This window comes from Vidua chalybeata, chromosome 12 (assembly GCF_026979565.1).
Source record: "Vidua chalybeata isolate OUT-0048 chromosome 12, bVidCha1 merged haplotype, whole genome shotgun sequence".
In the NCBI taxonomy this organism is placed as follows: domain Eukaryota; kingdom Metazoa; phylum Chordata; class Aves; order Passeriformes; family Viduidae; genus Vidua; species Vidua chalybeata.
Genome location: NC_071541.1, coordinates 15,464,739 through 15,490,136, shown reverse-complemented (window position 1 = coordinate 15,490,136; position 25,398 = coordinate 15,464,739). Strand labels below are relative to the sequence as shown.

Sequence of the window (25,398 nt, the reverse complement as noted above, 5' to 3'; positions counted from 1 at the left end):
CATCCTCATGGCTGAAAGCAGGTCCGAGCTCCCAGGTCTTGCATCTTGCACGCTCAGCATGCACCCGGCCCGCAGCTGCAGGGCGTTTTTCTGTATTTGTTACCCTGACAGTGTCAATTCTCTCTTAAACTTTTTAGCTGGTTCATTTCACTCGTTAATGAAAGACTTCGAGGACTGGGGGTTACATGCTCAGTGATAACAAAACATTTTATTTTCTGCTTTTTCTGCAGTCAGTGTTGTGACTGCAGGTGCTCAGCCACGGGAGAGCTCCAGGAGCTCCTTTTTACCCAGCCTGGAGATTTTTTAACCAATTCTCTACCCCATCCAAAGGGACGGGACGGCTCTGTGGAGCTGCTGCGCCCTGCCAGGCTCACGGCAGGTGGGTTGTTGCAGCACAGCCGCGTCCCCATTGCCATCCCTCCGCCGGGCTCAGCACAGGGCCGTCCCGGAGCAGCACGCCGGGGCCACGGCTGACGCGGCTCGGGGCGGGGACAGCGCTGTCCCGGGGCCGCGGCGAGGCCGGCGCCGGGGCGGGCCCGTTCCTTCAGCCGCGCTGCCCGCTCTCAACATGGCCACCGCGCCCGCTTCCAAAATGGCCGCCGCGGCGCCGCGCTCGCGCCGGAAAGCTGCGCGCCGGGCTCTCCATGGCCGCGGCCGCCCCGGGCATCTCTATGGCAGCGGGCGCTGCCCGGGCCCGGCGGCGGGAGGATGCCCCTGGCTGCCTACTGCTTCCTGCGGGCCGTGGGCAAGGGCAGCTACGGGGAGGTGAGCCTGGCGCGGCACCGCCAGGACCGCAAGCAGGTAGCGAGGGGCTGGGCCGCGGGGCACGGGCACGGCGGCGGGCGCGGCTCGGCCTGAGGGCAATGCCCAGGCTGGGCTGGGCAGGGGGTGCCGCGGCGTCTGGTTCGGCTGTGACCCACACCCAGCTGTGGCCCGGCTTTGGCTGGCGGCCCTGACCCTCTCTGGGCACGACCAGGGACGTGGCATCGTGTCAGGGTGCAGGTGTGACTACAGCCTGGTGTCAGGGTGGGGCTGTGACCATCACCTGGTGTCAGGGTGTTTTTGTGACCATCACCAGGTGTCAGGGTGTTTTTGTGACCATCACCGGCTGTCAGAGTGGGGCTGTGACCCTCACCGGGTGTCAGGGTGTTTTTGTGACCATCACCAGGTGTCAGGGTGTTTTTGTGACCATCACCGGCTGTCAGAGTGGGGCTGTGACCCTCACCGGGTGTCAGGGTGTTTTTGTGACCATCACCAGGTGTCAGGGTGTTTTTGTGACCATCACCGGCTGTCAGAGTGCAGGTGTGACCATCACCAGGTGTCGGGGGGGGCTGTGACCATCACCAGGTGTCAGGGTGTTTTTGTGACCATCACCGGTTGTCAGAGTGGGGCTGTGACCATCACCAGGTGTCAGGGTGTTTTTGTGACCATCACCGGCTGTCAGGGTGGGGCTGTGACCATCACCAGGTGTCAGGGTGTTTTTGTGACCATCACCGGTTGTCAGAGTGGGGCTGTGACCATCACCAGGTATTGGGGTGTGGCTGCAGCCATCCCAGCTGGGTGTTTCTGTTATCTTCCTTTGTCTATAAGAACTTTTATTAAAGGTGTGGAGAAGACTCTTCCCGGGAAGGTTTTGGCTGTGTCAGAGTAGAAGCACAAGCATTTTTGTTGGAAAACTGAAATAATCTGTCTAGTCTGGCCAAAGCAGAGGTGTTTGATAGGGAATGTGAGAGGGCAAAGAAGTGGGGATGGAGAACATTCAGAGAGCAGGGCCACAGGACCCTGCTGTGTGAGCCTTATGGGCGGGATTTAATGGGAGATGACGGGAGGAGGTTTGTGCCCAGCAGGGATCAGAAGCTGTGTCCTTCCCGGATGAGGGCACTTGTTCCCTGCTTGGAATCGAGGTGGATCCCTATGACCCGTGGCGCAGCGATGGCAGGACCTGCTCCCTCCAGGCCATCACCACGTGCACAGTCCACTGTCCTCAAAGAGTTTCTAAGCTCACCTCATCCCAAAAGTAAACAGTGCATTGAGGTCACTTTCACTCGGATACAGGTCCTTGGATTCCATTGTGGTGCTGCTGGTCATTAACACTAGCAAGAGCCTTGCTTCCCGTTTGTAGTTGCATGATAAATATTTGGAGTGGTTTACTGCGTTTTATCTTTTGCCAACTTTTACAAACTTTCTTTTGTAGCATGATGATCAGGATTTTTTGTTGTGGCTTTGGCACAGTGCCACATATTCTGTCAAAGAAATTGTATCTTATTTAAGCATATTTGCTGTTAACTGAATGCCGGATTTTTGTGGAGAAGGTCAAGTAGCTTAAAGTGTTCAAAACAAAACAAATTGGAATACATACACAATTTGGTATGAAATAAGGTGGAAGAGCATTGTAATAGACTTCAGTAAAGAATCTTGCCAGGAAACCATGCTCATTAAACTAAATATAATTGACGCCAAGTTTAAAGTAAGGCTAATATATGTGCTCTTTGCATTTTGCTGTGTATTTTCTAAAAGATGCTGAAATAAGCTTTCCATAAACAATTTTTTATAAGTTATTTCCATGCCCAAAGATAGAGTTGTAGTTGACTTGTCACATAGACCACAGTAGTTGCAGCATTTCTTTTTTATTTTGGAGTTAGGTGATGCTGTACACAATTAGCTTTGTGCTATTCCTCCTGGAAGCTTTGCAGCATCACAAGTTATAGCCAGAAGGCTTCTGAAATACAAAGTCATGAGGTGCTGTGGATTTCCTGGGTAATTGGTTCCCTTGGTATATTGGGGCATCTCCTCAGCACTAATTAAATGTGCTGGGCTAATTAATAGGTGCAGCCTGGAGAGCAGACACTGAACCATCTCTAAGGATGCTAAAATTCAGCAAGTAGAAATATTTCAAAAGTTTTGATTTACAACCTCTCCAGTAAGAGCAGGTTCAAGCATAACCATGACATGATTGTTTTGTGGAAAGCTGGTGCCCTAAAGTGATGTCCTACAAAATTTTCATCAGGATAGGGCCAGGTCAGACCTAAATATTGGTGTTGTGGGTGATGAAAGTGTTCTGTGGATTTTATCATCTCATCTTCAGCTTCATGAATGTTTTTGCTGAAACCTGAAATTCCTTAGAATTACATTTAATGTAGTACATATTAAGGAAGTAGATAACAACTTTTGTATGTAACTTTGAGAAATTCTTGACCTGTCTTAATAAAGAATAAAAGAAATTTAGGAATGAACATAAGACCTTTTGTCTCCTTCAGATGACTTTTGTCATTTGTTTGCACATGACTGCACACTTTATATATATTCAAGTTTACTATTGATGTGGCCTTTTTGAGAGTAACTGTGGTGCACATACAGGTACTTCAGGTTTAAAAGATGAATGACAGACACACATTTAAAATGAGAGTGGGGAGAAAAAGAGAAATGTGAACATTAATCAAAAGAAAGCAAAACACCACAAAATTCCTGAGCAGAGTTGTATTCGGGCGGATGTTCCATTTTTATAGGGTAAGGGTAGAAGAGAAGAAATTCTGCATAACTTTCATCCAAACTGCAGCCTCCATGTAGATTAATCAGTAGAGATTTCAAATACTACATTTCCTTTAGGTCTGGGGAATTCCCTAGAGCTTCTGCAGAGTCACTTTCATCTCTTTCCATACACCTTGCCTTGTCTTTTACAGTATGTCATCAAAAAGTTAAACCTTAGAAGTGCTTCCAGCCGTGAGAGGAGAGCAGCAGAGCAGGAGGCACAGCTGCTGTCCCAGCTGAGACACCCCAACATTGTCACCTACAGAGAGTCCTGGCAGGGGGACGATGGCCACCTCTACATTGTGATGGGCTTCTGTGAGGGAGGAGACCTCTACCACAAGCTCAAGGAGCTGAAGGGAAAACTCTTGCCTGAGAATCAGGTGGTGGAGTGGTTTGTCCAGATTGCCATGGCACTGCAGGTACAATGGAGTGTAATTTTATCACCTTCAGATATAAACTTAATTTGACTTTTTATGGATTTAAAAATTCCAGCTAAGCTGCAGCCTTTGGATTCCTGTTTGGCTCGGTTAGCATCTAATTACAGTGGTTATTAGTACATTAAAAATGGATCGTTGCAGTCAAATCAACTATTTTAAGTAAGAAATTGCTGACATGTTTTAAGTCCACACCTTTGTAGCACAGTAGACAGTAGACACCCTTTGGGGTGTTTGCAGCTCTTGTCTGAAATGCTTCTCTGGTTTGAAAGCTTACATTAAATTTACAAAATGTAATTTTTGGGGAAAAAAATGTGCATATTCTTTCAGAAGCATTTTGTGTTCAGTCTTTTTATTGCTGTTTTTAATGGTAAATTTAAACTATTAATGCATCATTTCTATTAAGCCTTATCCTACTCTTTTAAATTTGTAATTGGAGGTTATCAAACTTTAAAGGCAATTGTTACAGCAATAAAGACCAGATATAGATGTTAACATTAAAGAAAAAGAAATTGGACAGAAAATTGTATCTTAAAGTTGGCTGTCGTGGTCAAAAATACAGTAATTATGGGTACTGCTTGTAATTTATTTTGACTAATTTTCTACACTGTTTACACAAAGCTCACATTATAATTTCCTCTGAAATGTTTTTGGACTAGGATTGTCAAGAAATGAAAGCAGCAGAAAGTGAGTTACGGTCTTAACTTTACATTTTAATTTCCTCTTTTCTGCTGATTTACAAGGGCCACGCAGGGACATTTGGTTAAAGCAGTGCCAGGTTTTGTCCCCTGCCTGTATCAGTCACTTTTAATGTTATTTCACCAGTGCTGTCTTAGCAGCTCACTCCTGACCTTGAGAGGGATTGCTGTGTTTCCTCCACTTTTGTGTTTTCTTTCTTTGACTAGTGTAATGAGATTTTACTTTTCAGCATAAAAGAACCAATTAGGAGTTAATTAACCATATTTATATTATTTTTTCCCCCTAGTATTTACATGAAAAGCACATTCTGCACAGAGATCTTAAAACTCAGAATATTTTCCTGACACGAACCAATATAATCAAAGTGGGAGACCTGGGAATAGCCAGAGTGTTGGAAAACCAGTATGACATGGCCAGCACTCTCATAGGCACCCCGTACTATATGAGCCCTGAACTCTTTTCTAACAAACCCTACAACTACAAGGTACAGTATGACAATGTCATTTCTCTTTTCTTAGGAGCCTTATTTTATTTGTCTCAGATTATTACAATCTTACCTGTGGATTTTGGTTTCTTATGGCTTCCAAATCTTCTTAATCTTCCCAAAGACCAAACAAAAAAAATAGGAGAGAGATTTGTAGGGATGTTTGGTTCTGGAACTGTGTTTAGGAATTCATAGCACGTGCTAAGTTATCACAGCCGAGGTGGCCAGCAGGATGCCTGTACCTCTCACAGCTGGAGAGATAGAGAATGGGAACAGAAATATCAGCCTGTGTTAGAGAGATGCACTTGCTGAATTTATTATATACCAGACAGGAAGTTTTACACTCAAAATTGTATTAGAAATAACAGCAGCATTAAAAAAGAAAAGGAAAAGGAAATTTTAATGAGAGGAATAAGCAGTGTTACTGTGAATTTAAAATATAACAGAACAAAGCAAACATGTTCAGCTCTTGCTTTAAAAACACCATAAATATGAGTGTGTGTAATGAGCAAGAACTGAGGGGAAACTTCTTCCAATGAAAATTCAAGATTTCTCATTTACAGTTAGGATGGATATTGTACTAAAAAAGGAAACAAGCAACTCTTCCCCCAAAGATGGCTAATTTCTACACTTCCTTTTGGAAAAAAAAAATTTGAGTATTTTTAAGGAAATAGTTGACTTGATCAAAATTAAAAATAGAAGAGTGAGGCTGAAGCCAGAAGTTTGCAATGGAATTTGGGCTTAATTAGCTTACTGTCATTAAAAGCCTGTTTCAAAGCAGGTAACTAAGTCCAAAGATAAAATTTGTACAACTAATAAGTTCCAAAACATTTTCTCTGCCTCTTTTTTTCAGTCTGATGTTTGGGCCTTGGGCTGCTGTGTTTATGAGATGGCTACACTGAAACATGCCTTCAATGCCAAGGACATGAACTCCTTGGCTTATCGAATTATTGAAGGGAAGGTAAAAACTCCTCAAATTTTGTATGTGCTTGGATTTTCTGTCTTGAAATTGAGATTATATTTTCTAATCAGAAATACTGAATGGAGTTAAAAATACTTGCATGTAATGTACACCATCATATGCAAGACTGTTGTTTTGTGGTGGTGGATGATGTGATACCAGACTAAGGGAGTTACTCCTTTGTAGATATGGCTAGAGTTTCTTGTTACCTCTTCATTTAATGAATATACTGGTTAATTTTCAAAGTTCTGAGATGGCTGTCTTAATTTGCTTCTGGTTTTGCATAAAAATTAAACTACTGTGTGATGCCATTTTCCTGTTACATAAGATTATTTATTTAAGTGTCTTCTTGCTTTGGCATACAATGAAGTGAATATGGATTTATTGAATATAATTTTTAAAGCCTATATACAGAACTTTCACTGTTTGTATTAATAAAATTAGGAACAGTTCTTAGCCACACACTTGGAATTTCAGTATTTTGTTTAACATTAGGCAATTGGGTAGTTTTCAGCATTTGAACAATGAGTCTGTTTTTTATATGTATTTTTTATGTAGCTGACCATAATGAGCACACATAAATGTTCTAGAAGTAGCCCCTGTTGATGAATATATTAAATATCAGACTTCCCTTTCCTTTCACAGCTGCCACCCATGCCAAAGGATTACAGCCCACAGTTGGTAGAAATAATACAAACTATGCTCAGTAAAAAACCTGAGGAGAGACCTAGTGTGAAAAGCATCCTGCGACAGCCGTATATCAAACAACAGATTTCTTTGTTTTTGGAAGCCACAAAGGCGTAAGATATTTTCATTTGAGTGAAACTGTGCAAAATATTCATGTTATTGTTGTCCTTTTTTTACAACTTTTCCTGGGTTTTGTAGCAGGATAAAGTAAGTTTTGTTATGTGCAGCTACAAAGCATATGAACATCAGTTTCTGTGAATTATTTGAGAAATATGAGGGAATTACAGTGGAAAATACTTTTTTTCTGCAAATGCAGAATAAAACTCTGTAGTGCTTAAAAATACAGAATTGATAGAAAACATACACCTTTCCATATGGTTCTTGAGGCCATTTATCATCTGTGAGTTGAAAAATCAAGTTCCTTTTGATATACACTGATATAATTATTTTTCTTTGTCAGGTTTAGTCAGTTGTTTTACTGCTTCCAGATAGAACTGACCTTGGTGCTCTGCAGAACAAGTGTATATTGCTGGCAGAGTCTGGATTGAGTTTTTAAGCTCCTTTACTAGAATTGAAAATGAGGTTCTTGTGCACAGTCTATTGAAAAATCCCGGTGTCTGATACTCTTTGTATGAAAGCTCTTTAGTAGAGTTGGTTTTTTTTAAATTAGTATAATCAAAAGAAATATTTTAGGACCTTGTCGATGGTGACTGAATGAGCAACTTTCATTTTCTTTACAGGAAAGCTGCTAGAAATCATAAGAAAACAGTGGATTCTAAACCTAAAGACCCTTGTTCTGTCGTCTCAGCAAAGAATGAATCTCGCAGCAGGAATGTTACGCAACAAAACCACTCCTCTGAGCAAGCCAGAAAATACAAAGTTGTAAGATATGAGGGTTTTTTACCTTAAAAAAAAAGCTAACAAAACCCAAATCCCTCTTGCTTTTTCTAGATAAAAACTTCAGTTTTATAACAAGTGCCTTGAGCATCCCTAAGAACATTAGATCTGAATCCCAGCAACATGTAAAATTCATATTAGGGAAGGAAATGTTTTTAGATAAGAGTGAAAGTAATTAAACATCTGTGGATCAGTGAAGCTAATTGCAAGATCTGTGCCATGTTAACTAAACAACACCTGGTTTTATGTGAGTTACTCTTGGAGTATTTGGGGTCAAATAATTTTTCAAATATTTCATGACAAGTGGTAATAGTTTTTTCCAATCAAAAACATATTTAAAAACTAATTATAGTCACAACCAAAATTCTTTATTGTTGAAATTCTTTCCAGTAGTTACAACAAACCTTTTGTAATGGTTATTCTTGTGCATGTTTTTTGTTTTCTGTAATAAGTCTTCTGTTCTGGGTTTGAGTTTTCAATGTTGAAATACTGAATATATGTGGTGGAGCACATCCTAAAAACTCTTAGTGCTTGTTCCTCCCTTAGGGAAAAGCCAAGTGAGTACAACTTTGCTTTCATGGTCCTGGTGTAAAGTAGGTGTACTTCATGTGTATAAACCACTACCTGAAACAGGTCATTTGCAAATCTGTATCTCTTTAAAAATGTGGATTTTATCTTGTTTGAGGCTCCTAATCTGTTATTGATCATAATTTTCTTTCAGTTTCCTTCACACCTTTTTGCTCTGGTGTGTTCTTGATTTGTCCTTAGTGCTTAGAAAATTCTTTCATATGTGTGTAAAATGCAAAAGATAATGACTTTTTTTTGTTCTTCTTTTAATCCTAGGATGAAGAAGTTTGCATCAGCAAATATAAAGCCACCAAATTTTATCCCTCAGAGAAACCAGCTGTTGAGTTGGAAAGAAAACCAAACAAAAATGATGTGAACAGCTTGAGAGACTCCATAGCTACAGTCAGTGGAGTGAACATTGATGTCTCCCTGTCTGAAAGGATGAAGCATGGAAGTGACAAGTGTGGCAGTGAGAGCATTCCAGAGAATAATAAAGCAAAGCATTTACATGTTCCAGGCCATTCTAAAATAACATCTAATAACCCATCAGTTAAGGAAGATGGACAACAGCAAAGAGGAAAACAGGCTTTTAAAGCTGAAAGTGTTGAATCAAAGCCATCTTCTGTTGATTCTGTAGAAGATGAGGATGACACTTTGAAACTCCTGCAGCCTGTATCAAAAGACCAAAAGCAAACTGAGCTGGTAATGCATTTATGCTTATTTGAAATAGATTTAAATCTATTAATCAGTAGCCAGCTCTTACAATTTAGAGAGCTGCTGCATGTGTTTTTCTGTCAAAGTAGGATGTTGCTGATGCAATTATTGAGATTCTTAAGTGGTAGGAGCCTTGGGTTCAGATTTGCAAAGGCAGTGTCGTAAAGTAGTTTTGGGATTGCATCTATCTAGATGATTGGAATTCTGTTTTTATGGGGAAACAAATTTGCATTCCCAGCTGTGAACAGAGAGAGTAAGAATAGTTTTGTAACTTTTGTTCTATATTGTAAATAGGCCTGAATAATCTTGATTTGGATCAGGGGGCTAATTGGTGGTAATTGTCTTTTCACTTCATTTTGGTCTACCATGAGATTTTTAATGAGAAATCATTATTTGTTGTAGAGCTTGGATTCTACTGAAAAGCTGCTAGCACCCTTTGTTCCTGTTGTAATTCAAGTAAGTGTCCTTCTTTGAAGGTTTAGCAGCTAAAGATGCTGGTACAGCAAGTATTTTATCTCTCAAATAAGAATTTATTGTGGTTGTACCTGTGCTATGTTAAGGTGGTTGCAGTCCAAATAGTAAAGGGACCTGTTTTGATTTTTTTTTAAGTGTTTTTGTGTAAATCTGGAAATTACAGGTCTGCATTTTTTTCAAAATGCTTTTACTTATTAGGATGATGTCAGTCATGGAGCTTCAGGAGATGTTCAGGGAAACATGACCTTCCACAAGCAGCCTCACAGCCATGTCAGTGAACCCTTGCTCCCACGGCAGCAGCAGCAGAAGAGAGAGCATGCTGAAGGCTGCTCAGAGAAGGTGCAGATACTTGAAAAATACTTCTCCTCTCTCCTTTAAGACTCCTGTGTTTTTCCTCTTTAAACGTGGGACCTATTTTCTAAAAAAGGGTGGGTGTTTTAATGCTGTTCTTGTTTCATGTGTGTCTGTATGACTTCAGTGCAGATCACTGCAGGTGACTGTTAGAAGCAGCCTGAGTAAATCTTTGAAAATCCCCAGTACCTTACAGGGATGAGGTGGGTGTGCCAGGTGGGCTGTGCCTTTAATGGGTTGCAGTGTTTCCTAGGAAATCCCATCAGGACTTCTCACTGTTTGTAACTACAAGTCAGTACCTTTGTGGATAAGGCTACTTGTGGTGGGTAGTGGCTTAGTAGTGCTTTAGAACAGATGTGTAATGACTACCCTGAGCTTCTGAGTGCAAACTGTAGGAAGAAAACCTTGGCATGCACACAGGATGGAGCTCCTGTCAGTTCTTCCAGACTGAGCAGGGAGGTTTCTTAGGGGAAAGGCACAAGGCTAGAGAAAAGGGTGATTGGTCACTGATAACCTGGTTTTCTCTTTGGGTTTTGCTATTTGGGAGTGGGGACAGTTGTTGCAAAGGCATTGCCTGAAAAATAGTTTGGGAGGAGGAGGATAAGATGTAGAGATGGCAAGAAGGGAAACAGATGCAAGCAGAGATGGGAAGAGGGAAGGATCGAGCTGGGAGATGTGAAGAGGTTACAATAGGATTCAAAATCTCTGTCATACAGCTTTACCATGCAAGAATGTCTTCTAGATTGCTGAGTACTTAAACTTTTAATTTAAAAAAATATGAATTCTTGTTCACTTCTCTGTCAAGTTCAGAGCAGTTTCTCCTCGGCCTCTACCTGTTCCTTCTGATGTGACCCCAAAGACAGCCCAGAGGCGTGCAGAGCACCCTGAGCCTGCAGATTGTGCCAAACCCAGCCAAGCAGCCATTCCAAAGGTTAGTGATGAAAACTGTGTCTGCTGGTTTTTGTCTCATTCCTTTTGAGCAGTGTGTGCACAGTGAGTAAAGAAACGTGTAGGAGCTTCCTGGAAGCCCTGCTCCGTGGGGGATGAACCTTGCAGAGCCTTGGAGGTCAGAAGCCCCTTTTCTAGAGTTCAGATTGGTCTCATTGAAGACAGTTCTGTAATAAATAATTAAGCATTAAATAATAGCTTCCTCTCCTTGAACTCTTGAAAAGGATTTTTTGCTTGATAGGTGATTAGAAAACAAAAGCCATAATGGTGATTGAAATTAAGATCAAATTAACTTCCTTTGAAGGAGCGGCCCTTGTCAGCAAGAGAACGAAGGAGGCTCAAACAGTCTCGGGAGATGCTTCCCTCTGGTAATTTTTATGTTTATATGTTAACACTTTATGTATAAGCAGGCTAATAAGTTTTTTCTGAAGAAGTTATAACTTCTTGTCCTTCACAGCCATCTTCAGAATGGTGCACTAAGGGGCTAGTTCTGTGTTAAATAAAAAATTCTGTTAACATGTCTGTATTTTTCTGCTTTGTAGTTACTTTCAATTGTGTTCCGTGTTGACAACTTGTCTTTGAAATGTACAATATTCACTTTCAAACAGAAGCTCCAATGTTTTCTATTAGCAAAAACCTCCCTCCCTGCCTGCCTTCTGCTAGGTGATAGATTTTTTTCTTGCGTGAACATGAAACTAATTCAGCATACACACAGCTTAGTTGTAAATACTGTCAAAATGTTATCCTTCCAGTGGTTCCAGCGAGACAGTCATTAAATGGTGCAGCAGTTGAAGCAAAGTCACATGTGGAAAATTGTGTTAAAGTTCCTCAGTCCTCATCAGATCCCAGTATTTCTCAGGTAAACGTTGTCAAAAGTATTTCTTCCATGTAGGAACAGTAATATATGCCATATTGCTGAATTACTTTCAACTATTAGAATTTTTGTTATTTACTCCCTCTTCCCTTAGAGAAAGAGAGAACCCAATTGCCTGTCTGATGATGAGCTAAGCTCTTCCACAAGCTCTACAGACAAGTCTGATGGTGATTCCAAGGAGAAGTAAGGATTTTATTTAATACTGTGCAAAAATTTTCACTGCTATACTGGACCTTGACTTGGAATGGGAAAAAAAATGGCTTTCACACTTTATCTGTGCATAGTGAGTGATTGAAGAAGTGTGTGATGCATAGAGGAAAACAGCCCCATTGAATTATTGTCTCTCTGTGACTATACACTTTCCATGCTGAACTTTCTGGGCCATGGGATTGTGTATGATGATTTTGTGAACTGTAGCTTCCCAGGAAACCAATCTTCCAGCACCAAAGGACATTTGCTGTCAGGATGCATTAAAAGCACAAGTTAAAAGGTGCCAATGTGCTTCTTTTCCACTGTAAATGAGGCTGAATTTATCTCTGATTTTTGTCAGTGTAAGCAGCTTTCAAAAGATGCAATTTCTTGCATTACCAGAGTAAGCAGTAGCCAGTAGGATTGTGGGGTTTTTGCTGGGCTCTGAGCCTTTGTTAAATGAAATAGTACTGATGTTACTATTGATAAAACTGCACCAGAACAAGGAATTTAACATGGAATACTTACTAGGACCTCAATAAACTCATTGAAAGCCTTGAGATGCAGGGTGGAAGTTGCATTAGGATGGTGACTGAATTATTTCTTCCTTCTCTCCTAGGAAAAGCAGTGTGAATGAAATGAACGACTTGGTGCAGCTGATGACGTGGACACTGAAAATGGACTCCAAGGAGAACTCTGAGTGCTGTGTAACCTCAACCCCAGCCCCAGAGTTTAAACTTCATAGGAAGTATCGAGATACTTTGATTTTGCATGGAAAATCACCTGATGAATCAGAGGAATTAAAAATGGAAGAGATTCCTTCAGGTCTGTTGCTCTGGGATTCTGTGCTAATACTTAGAGTCGTCCCATATTCTTCTGCAGAATATGAAAATTGTCTGTACTGAAAGTAATTACTGCTGCACTGATTTTTTCATTGTATTTTATTTTTAATAGACATGTCATTGGTCCCTTACAAAATTAGGAGAATGGTTGAAATCCTGAGATCTGATGTGGTGCAAGGATTGGGAGTGAAACTTCTTGAGAAGGTGTACAGAATCATGGAAGAAGATGATGAAGTGAAAAGAGAGGTGAATGTCTTCCATAATAAAATAGTTTAATTTCTTTATAAACCTAGATAAATTAGCAGGCTCTTTATCCTATTGAGTTAGGGTAAACCTTGATTCCAGAAAGTCTTTATGTAGTCATGGGCAGGCAAGGACCTAAGTATATTGTAATTTTCATGCTTAAGTTTGATTCTAGATGTAGACTATGTTCAAATGCAACTTTTTCAGAAACCATCAGAGCTTTAGTATTGTACCATCGGGAAGGTGTGAGGGATGCAAATAATTTTATTCTGTGCTGTTTCTCCAGTAATAATTTCTTCTATCTCTCAAATGTTTGCCTTCACATTACTTGCCTCATGCGTCTTATGTCCAAAATAAGAAATAATTTAACATCAATTCCCAATAGAGTTGAATAAGGAATATCTCCAGCTCCTTTGATTCAAAACTTGGTTACACTTACCCAGGCAATATTTGATTTGTATCCTGTGAAGATCTTATATTTTACGTATTGAAAGTCTCTTGCTTTTAGACAACAACAGTGTTCATTTTTCTTCTCTCTCATCCACATTGCCAAGTTTCACATGCTTCTTTCAGCTGAGTGCTTTGGTATTTTTCTGTTAATATTTTGGTAGCTTCTGCTTTTTTTCAATGCCAGTAAATGTTATGGGTTTTGCTGTGTGTGTGTTGTAAACAGCTGCAGTTGCGGGAGCACATGGGAGACAAATACGTGAGTTACAGTGCGAAGGCTCGGCACCTGAAATTCCTCGAAGAAAATGTGAAGCTCTGACCAGAATATTTTCCTTGGAGGAAAGAACTGTTTTCTAGCTCCTTTAATAGACTGGACCAGCTTACAAAGTATGTTCATCCACTGATCTCCTTTGCTGGAATAAGGAGGTGAACTTGCAGAAAATGTTAAGAGTTCGTAGTAATACTTTTCATGTTAAAATGTGAACCAGGCTATCACTTTCTCAGAAGAGAAACTTCTGAGTTTCTCTTTAGTTTAGTTTAGTTTTTATTCTCTTAAGAAGTTGCTTTCCATAGATGCAAATAGGGGTCGATACCAAGTTTTGTATACTAAGGAGTGTCAAAAAAGATTATGTTCTCGTTTGAATTTGTCATACCAAAAGGTTTTTGGTATGGTCTCATACTAAATACAGTAACAAAATCTCTGCCAAGGCTCTGATGTGATAAACTATAATCTATCACCTCAAATAGTTGTGAAAATTTACCATGAAGGGACAATTACTAATTTTTGTGGAACTCGAGGTCCTCAGGTTGTGTAAATTGCCAATTCCGAGTGCTGAAGGGGGCAGCTATACTGCTTGTAAAGAGAGACTTTGCTCTTGTGTTTTGTTGCTGAGGCAGTCACCAAGGTGGGGGAAAGCATTTGGTGTCTGGATAAAATAAGTCTGAAAATGTTTGAAAGGAATGCAGCCATGGTTACCATGGTTCCAGCTGGAGAAATCCCTTTGCCTTACAAATACTAATTCCTTTTAGGAATGAAAGTGCCCAAGACCAGAATCTCTTAGGGAAAAGACAGAACACTTATTTCTCTTTGTTTGCATCCAGAGTGTCTTGCTACAGTCCCCAGGCATTGTTGTGTACTATACCTACCGGAAAAGCACATGTTTTTTAAATAATAAAAAAGTCAAATGGAATTGAATTTGTAAAATAAAATTATAAACCTGTCTGTTTTCCTGCCTGTAGGTGAAATACTGTAACCTCCAGCAGCTGTTGAGGGAGCTTACTTATATGACAGTAGTAAAATAAAGCACCATACCTAGGGATCCTGCTGCCTCTCACACACTACATGCTCAAGTTACAATGTTTCAAGAGCTGTTCTTACTTGTTCTTCCCAGGGAAATTTATTGTAAACAAAAACTGGCCCTCTGTACCCTCCTATCCTAGAACAGCTATTTTCAGAACTGTGGGGTATGTACCATTTCACAGTATTTGTAACAACCTGACACTACTGACAACTTGTTTTACGCGCAGTTAGAAACATTTCAGAAGTTCACCTGTTTATTAATCTTTTAGGCTATGGCAACAGCCTAACTAGAATTCATTTGATTCACTGTGTTCCTTTTAAGTGAAATACTCAAGATGTGACCTCCAGTAACGTTCTCAAGTTAATCCCCCCCATCCCTGTGTTCCCAGTGACTCCCCTGAAACTCCAGACCCAATTTCCAGCCTTCATGCTCCCTGCAGAGCTTGGCTGTACTCACAGTAATATACAAAGTACTAGGAAAAAACCCAAACACTAAACCAAGAAGTGGGAATTCTCAGTGGGGATTAATTTAACAAAGTAACAGCCTGGAACCATAATTTTTAGCTTTTAGAATGTCTCTTTGGCTTCCTGTCTGCTGCCTTCTTCTCTTCCGTGCCCGACTCCTGGACAGGCAGCCACTTGAGGGGATTGCGGCGGTACATGGGCCATGGAGGGAGAGTCAGCTGAGGGCAAAGGAGGGCAGTCAGAACACAGACTCTGAGGTGCTAAGGAGCTGTTCTGTACAGCTCCTTAGGAAAATCTTCATCCCTAACTGATTATCTATTAGTCCTTAAAAAACTCTTACCATTTCATATACATTTACAGTTTACATTGCAAAGTCATGGTTAAGTATGTGACTAAAGCAGCCCAGGTTGTTGCAAGGAGGAGGACAGCACCCACCCAGAAGAAAAAAGGACTCCTGAGGTGCCACCGGCATTCCCAGCACCTCCCACACTGCACTGAGACCCTCCCCTTGCCTGGCATCACAGGTAAGTCACTCAGGGATGTTTAAGTAAGGAGCAGGTGGATGATGATGATGCCAGAGAATTGCAGGGGCTTTTCAAAACAGTGGAATGTGTGTGTGTCTTGAGTAGTGATTGGTCAAATTGTGTTGTATCTGAACACTTGAGAGGTGTAAGAACCACGTGTAAAATGGGATTGGGAGTGCCCCAATAGGAATAGATCACCTCTCGTGCATGGATAAGGAACTGAAATTCCATATTCTGCCTCACTGTCTCCTCAGGCAGCAGGGGACAGCTGCAAAATTGTCATGACAAGCAGCTACTGCACAGAAAGCCTCCCTGTCCTTTCTGTTACTAATGCTGTCAGCTGGACTTAACTCTAACTTTTAATTGAAATGAAAAATGAACTCAAAAATGGTATTAAATTGCAAAAATTCTGCTAGCGTTTCAAAAAAAGTACTTAATGGGCTGCAAAGCACTTTATGCAGATCAAAGGAAGCACAAATATGTATAAATAAATCTAAGTTGCATAGCAAACATTAGCTCCTCAATTTAGCAATTATTCCAGATTAAACAGTGCATATAGTTTTTTGTTTGGGGAAAAAACATTCTTACCAAACATGATAAAGCAAATCCAGCCATAACTATGTAGACAGTCCATCCAAACTGTTCAGTGATGTATCCATAGATGAATCCAATTACCTGGAAAAACAAACATTTTAAAAAATCAAACTTTAAATGAAGAAAAACATTTCCCATGACATGATTAAGATGCAGGGCGTAGATTTAGGTAGGAAAATACAGTTTTTTTTCAAAAGCATGTACATCTTTCAAACATTTTCAAAAAGTGCAGGCCAACAATGAAAGTAAAAGACAGGAAGTAGAAAAGTTTTAATCCATGACAGCCCCTCTGACTTTGTTTAAAGCTTTTAGTGACCCCAAACAATAAGAAAAATATTTATAAGATCAGAAAATAAAATAGTCCTTTATGTTCTCACCCACAGGTCTACTATACTTACTGCAGAGACAAGAATGATTCCTTGAAAAATCTGTTCTGCTAATTTTTGGCCCTTGTAGTCCTGTGGAAAGAGGCACTTTTTAGTCAGTTATTCAAAACACAGACCTGCCCACTTAACTCTTTCAGGTTAGATCCTACAGTCTACCTGACCATGGGTTCTGAGCGTTTTTGTTCGACTTTCAAACCAGATTTGAATTATTTTTCTTAGAGTGGCTGAAAACACCTCCTCTGCAGGCTTGACCATATCACCTAGAAACAGAAGCAAGCACTGTCTGATTGGGGTAAGTAATGCAAGTTCAAAATATCATTGTAGTCACTTTAACATCACTAAGTAAAAGCTGTATCACCACAGAAGAGCGTGTGCCCGAGAGGGCACGGTGTGTGTGGCACCTGTGTCCTGGAGAAGGCTGACAGATAAATGTCTCCAGGGTGGGTGCCAACAGGATGGTGCCAGACTCTCTTCAGTGGTGCCCAGTGCCAGGATGAGGAGCAATGGCCATAAACTAAAACACACCAAGTTCTACCTCAACAGAAGGAAGAATTTTATGTTGAGGATGGCAGAGCACTGGGACAGGCTGCCTAGAGAGGTCGTGGAGTCTCCCTCTCTGGAGACGTTCCAAATCCACCTGGATTCATTCCTGCTCCAGGTCACCCTGCCTTGGAGGGTTGGACAGGATGATCTCCAGTAGTTCCTTCCGAACCCAACGAATCTATGTTTGCATGGCTTTAGAAAATGTGGCTCTCTGGGAGCCACACGCTGCCTTCTGTCCTTCCAGAGCACAGGCACGAAAGCACAGAGGGGCTTCCCTTACACAGACAGCTTCCTTTTACAGCGTGGCAGTCCCAACTCGCAGGTCATAAACCCGGAATTACACGGATTCATCGTGCATCCCCCTAGCCGTGCCTCGCGCACGGGTGCCAAGATCGCGCAGGGGACACTGAAACCCGCGCCCGGCCGTGCCGCCGTGCGTGCAGGGGACACTGAAACCCGCGCCCGGCCGTGCGTGCAGGGGACACTGAAACCCGCGCCCGGCCGTGCCGCCGTGCGTGCAGGGGACACTGAAACCCGCGCCCGGCCGTGCGTGCAGGGGACACTGAAACCCGCGCCCGGCCGTGCGTGCGGGGGACACTGAAACCCGCGCCCGGCCGTGCGTGCGGGGGACACTGAAACCCGCGCCCGGCCGTGCCGCCGTGCGTGCAGGGGACACTGAAACCCGCGCCCGGCCGTGCGTGCAGGGGACACTGAAACCCGCGCCCGGCCGTGCGTGCGGGGGACACTGAAACCCGCGCCCGGCCGTGCGTGCGGGGGACACTGAAACCCGCGCCCGGCCGTGCGTGCGGGGGACACTGAAACCCGCGCCCGGCCGTGCGTGCAGGGGACACTGAAACCCGCGCCCGGCCGTGCCGCCCGCAGTGTCCCGGCGCCGAGGCCCGGGCGGCCCTACCATCTGCGTGGGGATGGAGCGGAACACGCTCAGCATGGCGGCGGCGCTTCTCCGGCTTCTTCCCGCTCCACTTCGCAGCCGTCTCCGCGCTCCCGGGTGGGGCTCTGCTGTTCGCGGGGGACGGCGCGGCCTCTCCGCGGCTACCGGCGCTCGTCGCTGCGGAGCGGAAGGCGGCTGCTGAGCTGGCCGGAAACACGCCCCGTCCGCCCCGCCCAGAGCTCCGTCGGCCGGGGGTGCCGCCTCCCGCCCCGGCCATCGCCTCCGCGCTGCCGCCGCCGCTCCGGGGCTGCTTCGCTCCCGCTCCCCCCCGCCCGCCGGGACGCATCTCCTCGGCAACGGCGGCTTCGCCCCGCAGGACCCCGGTGGAAGCGCCCTCCCCGGCAGGTGCGAGGCGCCGCGGGGCCGCTTGTCGGAAACCCGCACTGACTGGGCAGCTCGCGGGCCGCCCTCCCGCCCGAGCCTCGGGCTCGTCTCACGGAGCCGCCGGGCGCCGCCGCGGCCCCGGTATCGCGGCGGGGTGGGCGCGGCGCGGGTTCGGCGCCCGGCGGCGGTCAGGCACCCGGGCGGGCACCCGCGGGCCGTGCGCTGCCGCGGTGGCGGCGCGGGCGGGCGGTCCGTGAGGGGCCGGGGCGGTGCGGGAGAGCCGGGCACGGGCCCGCCGGCCCCGGGAGCGGGGCCGTGCCCGCAGAGCAGCCCGGGGAGCGCGCTGTGCGCTGCAGGCAGCCGGCCGAGCGGCGCGGTGCGTGTTTTGTTGTGCTCCGTGACCACCCCTGTGCAGGGGACGATCTGTCGCTGTGCCCAGCCCGGCTGCCGCGTGTCGCTGAGCCGCCGGCCGTGTCCGTGCGCGCCTCAGCCCCGGCGCTGGGAATTGCACGGCGGGACGTGGCGTTGTGCTCCCAGGCAAAGCGCCGTGTCCCGCCCCGTGCCAGCAGTGCGGCGGTGCTCGGAGGGCTCGGGGCTGGGATTTGCTGGGCTCCGCTGATGTGTCTGCCCTGGGGGGGAAATGCAGCAGCGGGAAGAAGGTGGTTCTGATGCTTGTAGCAGCCGCAGCACAGTCTGAGGCGTTTTAATTTAGGGATTTCGCAAGTCTCTCGCCGTTCCTGGGATTTTGCGTGTTGTTAAAGAGCTTTCTCTGTGTCACTTGTCAGCTCCTTCGCACTCCAGGATACACAGCTCTGGTTCTGATTTCACCTCGACCCTTAAATAATGAAGCATGTTTGAATTTCTTACCGAAATCGCTTTGGTGTTGTGTTTCTACCCCCTTCTATAACATGATGGTACTGCCTTCTTACTCACTTTTTTTTTTCCCAGTTCAGATAGTTAAATAAATAGTTCCAACAGTAAAGAAGACATACATAATTTTCCAGATCTTTCAGATAATTTTGACTGGCAGAAGGAGCCTGGCCCTTTTTTTTTCTGTCAGTGAAGTGGCGTGTCTCCTTTTTATCTCTGAGAGCTTTTTTAGATATGCCATTGTAGTGGGGAGGTCCCTAACATGAGAAGGACATGGACCTGTTAGAATTCCTTCCAGTGCCTAAAGGGGCTGGAGAGGGACTTTGGACAAGGGCATGGATGATAGGACAAGGGGGCATGGCTTCAAACTGACAGAGGGCAGGTTTAAATGAGGTATTGAGGAGAAATTCTTCCCTGTGAGGGTGGTGTGGCCCTGGCACAGGTTGCCCAGAGAAGCTGGGGATGATGTCTGTGCCCGTCGCAGGGGTTGGAACCAGGTGATCTTGAAGGTTCCTTCCAACCCAACCCATCCTGTGATTCTGTGATTGTAGTTAGGTACTTTCTGAGACCGTACTCACTTTTTAAAATGTGACATAATGTTTTATGTATGTCATAAAACTGACAGAGGGAAACTCACTGCCTTGGACGCTGACACTGTTGTGACACTCCTGGTGATAATGTGCTGTGCCTCATGGAAGAATACACTGGCAGTGACTGCTGTATTTTTTCTTTCAGGTTTGCAGGAACCTTATGCTAATAAAATAAGAATAGAAAAATGACATTAAGGAAAGGTATGTGTGTATGCTTGTCTGATGTTTTTTAATATCTTTTGTATCCGAGTTTCTCAGTTGTTCTCTGGTTATATTCATAAAGATTTTTCTTCTTATTTTTCAGTGAACATTTCCATTCTTATAGTGGCTGTTGTCATATTTTTGCTAGTTATTCATCATAACTTCCTAAGCCTCAGTGACTTCTTGAGACGGGAATTGTCAGGTATGTTGGGTTTTATTTTAATTTTAAAAAATAGATATATTTTTAAGATTTGGTGGGAAAACACCTGCTCTGGCCAGACAGAACCGACCACGTGGTTTGGGTGAATAGGAGGGGGAAGTTAATAAGGTTGTAGGTGTGGCAGAGGGGACCAAAGGCAAGTGCAGACTACTGTAGCTCAGCCTTTTAATACTTTGTGCTGTGTGTGAATATGTGTGGATAAATGTGTGCAGTTTTCTGTAAATGTGGTGTGATTCTATTCATTAGCATCTCAGATTCTCAAAAGCTGATGCCCTGAGTGTTTGATAGTGACTGACTGTAATCCACACCTCAGCTCAGACATCCAAGTGTATAGCAGAAGTGTTGGGAATTTTAGTGTGGTAATAATAATATATAATAATAAAAACAAATATGTTATTTTTTACTCCACAGATCCAAGTCCCTTAGGACTTCAGCCTATAGATTTCATTCCTGCAGCTCCCCAGAGGCTGGCAGATGAGAGGAATGACAAGGAGATTTCTGTGGTCATTGCAGCCTCGGATGAGAGGCTCGGAGGTGCAATTGCAGCCATGAACAGCATTTACCAGAACACCAGAGCCAACGTGGTTTTCCACATTGTTACTTTGAATGATACTGTGGATCACTTGAGGTAATGATCTTTTCATTGGATTCCCACAACAGGGTGAACTCTGTATTTCTGAGAGGAGAGCAAGCTGCCTTTCCCTGGAGCTGCACTCCCCTCACTCCCAGTCCCAGCTGCTGCTGCTTAGGGCAGCTTTTTGACAGGGCTGCTGTGGGAGTCCCACCATTCCTCCTGGCAGGTTTCAGGGATGGAAAAGAAACATCTTTTCCAACGGGCTTATATCCAGCCATGAGGTTGGAGTTTGTTGGTGGAAGGGTTGTAAAAAGTACTTCTGCATTTCATCTAAGCAATTCAAATGCTGGCAATCACGTTTCTCCATTTTTATAGATTGTTCTTTGATCCTGTTATTCTAATCCCCTTGTGTCCACACTGATGGTTTTGGGAAGGGCCTGTGATAACAAGACTGTGTATTTCTGATAAAGCAAGAAGTGACCTCGTACCTTTCACATGTCCCAGGTGTGCAGTTGCTGACCCTGCACTTGCCCCTGTGGCCACACAGGACAGCACCGATGTCAGCATCAATTACATCCCAAATGTGTTTGTCGGGCACATCCAGATCTGTGTCACTGTTAGCTAGTTCTCCTGCTTTTCCTTTGATTTTGTCTCATCTAACAAGATCTGTGCCTTTCTCCTGCTTGCAGGATGTGGCTGAGGAGCCCTCCTCTGAAAAACATCAGGTACCGAATTCTGGATTTTGACCCTCGTGTCTTAGAAGGCAAAGTACAAGTGGATCCCCAAAAGGCAGACACCTTCAAACCAGTAAGGATGATGCTGAGTACTTTTTGCAATTAGAAGTTAATAACAATATATTTTGATGTTGGCTTTTGAACCCAGCTGGAGATCAAAACCAAATCTTTTAGCATCGAAGCAATCTTTTATAATAAAATCCCTAAATTTCAGTAAAACTAGATATCTAGATAGTGAGTGATGGACTTGAATATCTATATTTGCATGCCTAGGATCCGTTTTTGCTGCTAGCCACAGTGAAACACCACAGCTGGCCTGTCAAGCATGCCAACACCTCAGAGATGCTGCAGATCTATGTGGAGAAATAAGAAATTTTTATGTAGACCAGTTTCAAAGTTAGTTTATCCATGCATACATTCATGGTAAACCAGGAATTGATGGAACCTATTTATTTTAAACTGTAGGATATTGCTGCCTATTTTACTTCCTCTATAGAAGTTGTCTTGGACATTAATGCCATAGATAAGTGCCAGAAAAATCAGTCAGTTTCACATTTATTGGGACTTTTTTTCATTTAATTCTCCACTTCTCTTGCTTTGCTGTTCTCACAGTTAACTTTTGCAAGATTCTACTTGCCCAGCTTTGTACCTCATGCAGAGAAGGTCATCTATGTGGATGATGATGTAATAGTGCAAGGTATGGGACCTTTGTTAGCTGCCACTGGCCTTATGCTGAGGTCAGTATCTTATCTCTCACACAACCCAACATTTCTGTACAAATTTTGTAAATATGAGTGAATTGAGTTAAACTGAGTAGCTTTATGTGCTGTAACAATTGACTGAACAAAGCCTAACTCGGCACTTAGTCAGGATTGATTTTGATTTTCCTGTGCTTGCTTCCATTTTCCAGATGATATTGTTGAACTTTACAACACTCCATTGAAACCTGGACATGCAGCTGCATTTTCAGATGACTGTGACTCAACCAGTAGTAAAGTTGCTGTCCGTGGAGCAGGAAATCAGGTTAGTTTTAGTCTTGTTCACTGATAACAATACTGTAGATCTCAGGCATTTGGGAATGCTCCAAATTCTGAAACCTAAACATGTGACTGTCCCTGCCCAAACCAGTTTTACAAATGGGACTTGCAGTTTCTATTCAGGCACAGTAAATTACCTGGAATTTTTGCTGTGCTTTGCAATGAGAGCAGTTCTCGTTGTGGAAAAGCAGGAGGTCTGAGAACATCAAAGGGACAATTTTTCATTTCTGAATGTATAAAAGATACTTTATCTGACACTGGTACTATATTAGGAATATGGTATTATTAAGACCATGCAGCATTGCTTAAAATACGTAGTCTATGTAATCATATTTTTAAAACGTTACACCTCTTAAGCTTTCTTTCTCTTATTTTAAAGGAAGGGTTATTTACTATAACAACTTCAACTTATGCCTGTCTGTTGTGAGTTGTGCAGAATTTTTCTTTAGGAATTTCCCCATATATTTTAAGCTAATTTCTACTCTCTTTTTTCCCCCCCAGTATAACTACATTGGGTTTTTAGATTACAAAAAAGAAACCATCCGAAAGCTTGCCATGAAAGCCAACACCTGCTCTTTCAATCCCGGAGTTTTCGTTGCCAATTTGACTGAATGGAAATTACAGAACATCACTAAACAGCTGGAGAAGTGGATGGCACTTAATGTGGTGTAAGTACCCCAGGCTAGGGGTGCCAGCAGCTCAGGGCTTGGGTTCTGCTGGTGGCATTTCCCTCTTGAATGGAGGGCTGTGTGTGTATCTCTGCTGCAAGTGAAAAACCAACTGATCAGCATCCTTTCAACTTCAGAGAGGAACTCTACAGTAAGACTCTGGCTGGCAGCATCACAACACCTCCCCTGCTAATTGTGTTTTACAAGCAACATTCCAGCATTGATCCCATGTGGAACGTCCGACATCTTGGTACGTATGAAGCGTTTGTGATGCTGCTCCCCCAGGGTGTTTTTCGAGGCCTGTAGCTGGACACCTCGATGATGTAGCAAAGTGAGCTTTTATTCCCCTATTCTGTCCTTTGTTCTTTAGGAAAAACAGCTTTGCAATTCCGTCATGGAGCTTGTGGGCCTGAGTTTTTCTCAAACTGCTGGGGGTTAGTTCTTGAACTGACTGACTCAAAATCCCTCTCATTTTCCACAAATATATTGTATCTGGTGTGATCCAAGGTGTTTCTTCCAAATCTTTCGAGAAAGGCAGACATTCATGTCTGTTCTACTGGTGAAACCCCAGTGCTGGGAGAGCTTTTTCAGGTTATGTTTCTGATGAACAATAGATAGACTGCTGAATTCATCTGGGTGTTAAGTGGGTTTTAAAGAACTTGGAAGTTAAGGCAGTGTATGAAAATCGAGAGATCAAAGTGACATTTAGCTGTACCTGATCGTTTTTCACTTTGCCTTGATTTCTGCTTCCCCTATTACCTCCTTTCTCCATAAATGATAAGATTTCCTTTGTTACATCTTTTGTTTTGAAGTGAACGTTTTGCACATTGGTGTTTCAGCTGCCTTTATTTCAAACACTAATGCTTCTTTTTCAATTGAAGGGTCTAGTGCTGGGAAAAGGTACTCTCCTCAGTTTGTGGAAGCTGCCAAGCTGCTCCATTGGAATGGACATTTCAAACCCTGGGGAAGAACAGCTTCCTATGCTGATGTCTGGGAGAAGTGGTATGTCCCTGACCCTGCAGGCAAGTTCAACCTGATCCGCAGACACTCGGAGGCCTATGAAGCAAAGTAGAGTCCATTTGAATAAATGATGATGTTTTCTCAGGAAACTTCTGGAGCCAAGCAGAATATTTTTCTTTTAGCCAACTTGAATTACAGAGCTGACCTTGCCTTCTGGAGCACAAGATGATGCACTTATTCAGGTGCAGTTCTGAAATGCACAGGTCCAAAGGAGGCTCATGTCACCTGTGTGACACAAGATGCTACTCCAGCAGCACTACAGAAAACAAGGGAAGATCTCCACAAATGAGCACTTTTGTTTACGTCACTTCAGTTGTGTTCTCCTGCTCTTTACTACAAGTCTTCTAACAGGGGATCATTTTGTCAATTACAGAAACAAAGTTCCTAAGAACGAGATTCAAATTCAGCTGGTGCTTGCACCAGCAAATCTTGCACAGCAATGTACTGTAATTAAGAGCTGCCTGGGTTTTGTTTTGTTTGTTTTGTTATCCTGTAAAATAATTCCCTCAACAACCCTTTCTTGCATGAAATCTCCTCCCAACCATTTCTGTTTAAGTCTTTCTTACAGAATTCTGCAAAATTGAATCCTTTTTGAAAGATTAATCCTTCGAGTATTATTTCACTATGCAAAATGGCTTTAACTGCCAGTGAACACTAAACCATTTTTTTTTGTAAAGTGGTGGATGAAACTTTGTTCAAAAATAAAGCTAATTGCAACATGCTGACTCCAGCCTCAGATAAATGGCAATCTAATTCTAGTCTTGATATAGGAAGTATTTCCTTTGTACACAGTAGCAAGTGATTAAAGCCAAAGTGAATTGATCTGGTCTTTGTGAAAGCAATCTAATTAAAATAGTACAAACTACTTATTTTGGGGAACAGGGTGTATTAATTACAGATTAATTTTGTTATTGTTGAGTTCTTCATAGTTCTCTTGAGTGAGCTACGCTCTGCTGTAGTTTTTCCTGCTGTGCCTTTCCCCATCTGGGAACTCATCAAATGAGATGCCTATGCCCTCTGCATAGCTGCCCATCACCTGGGCTACAGGTAAATTGGT

The 25,398-nt window shown here is 43.3% G+C and overlaps 3 protein-coding genes across 6 annotated transcripts; 2 read left to right on the top strand and 1 right to left on the bottom strand.

Annotated features, from left to right (window-relative positions):
- Positions 1 to 214: 214 nt before the first annotated feature.
- NEK4 (NIMA related kinase 4) lies at positions 215 to 14,565 on the top strand. Its single transcript, XM_053953822.1, has 16 exons — positions 215 to 801; positions 3,681 to 3,947; positions 4,948 to 5,145; positions 5,999 to 6,106; positions 6,752 to 6,906; positions 7,534 to 7,675; positions 8,534 to 8,959; positions 9,374 to 9,427; positions 9,644 to 9,784; positions 10,602 to 10,727; positions 11,049 to 11,112; positions 11,497 to 11,603; positions 11,713 to 11,801; positions 12,427 to 12,632; positions 12,762 to 12,895; positions 13,566 to 14,565. Exons 1-16 carry the CDS (start codon positions 709 to 711, stop codon positions 13,656 to 13,658), a joined length of 2,403 nt encoding a protein of 800 aa, XP_053809797.1. The 5' UTR covers positions 215 to 708; the 3' UTR covers positions 13,659 to 14,565.
- Positions 12,731 to 18,440, bottom strand: SPCS1 (signal peptidase complex subunit 1). 2 transcript variants are annotated; one of them, XM_053953836.1, is made up of 5 exons: positions 18,065 to 18,352; positions 16,765 to 16,868; positions 16,621 to 16,680; positions 16,217 to 16,303; positions 12,731 to 15,322 (listed from the first exon to the last, which is right to left on the bottom strand). In XM_053953836.1, exons 1-5 carry the CDS (start codon positions 18,318 to 18,320, stop codon positions 15,200 to 15,202), a joined length of 630 nt encoding a protein of 209 aa, XP_053809811.1. In that variant the 5' UTR covers positions 18,321 to 18,352; the 3' UTR covers positions 12,731 to 15,199. The 2 variants fall into 2 exon arrangements, with proteins under 2 accessions (XP_053809811.1, XP_053809810.1); XM_053953835.1 differs by lacking the exon at positions 16,765 to 16,868 and having other exon boundaries at positions 18,065 to 18,440.
- On the top strand, positions 18,355 to 25,060 carry GLT8D1 (glycosyltransferase 8 domain containing 1). Of its 3 annotated transcripts, XM_053953829.1 has the most exons (11): positions 18,355 to 18,448; positions 19,213 to 19,341; positions 20,033 to 20,088; positions 20,192 to 20,290; positions 20,720 to 20,936; positions 21,572 to 21,689; positions 22,229 to 22,313; positions 22,527 to 22,639; positions 23,155 to 23,321; positions 23,459 to 23,571; positions 24,203 to 25,060. In XM_053953829.1, exons 3-11 carry the CDS (start codon positions 20,073 to 20,075, stop codon positions 24,391 to 24,393), a joined length of 1,119 nt encoding a protein of 372 aa, XP_053809804.1. In that variant the 5' UTR covers positions 18,355 to 18,448; positions 19,213 to 19,341; positions 20,033 to 20,072; the 3' UTR covers positions 24,394 to 25,060. The 3 variants fall into 3 exon arrangements, with proteins under 3 accessions (XP_053809804.1, XP_053809802.1, XP_053809803.1); XM_053953827.1 differs by lacking the exon at positions 19,213 to 19,341; XM_053953828.1 differs by lacking the exons at positions 18,355 to 18,448; positions 19,213 to 19,341 and adding an exon at positions 18,687 to 18,803.
- Positions 25,061 to 25,398: the final 338 nt, after the last annotated feature.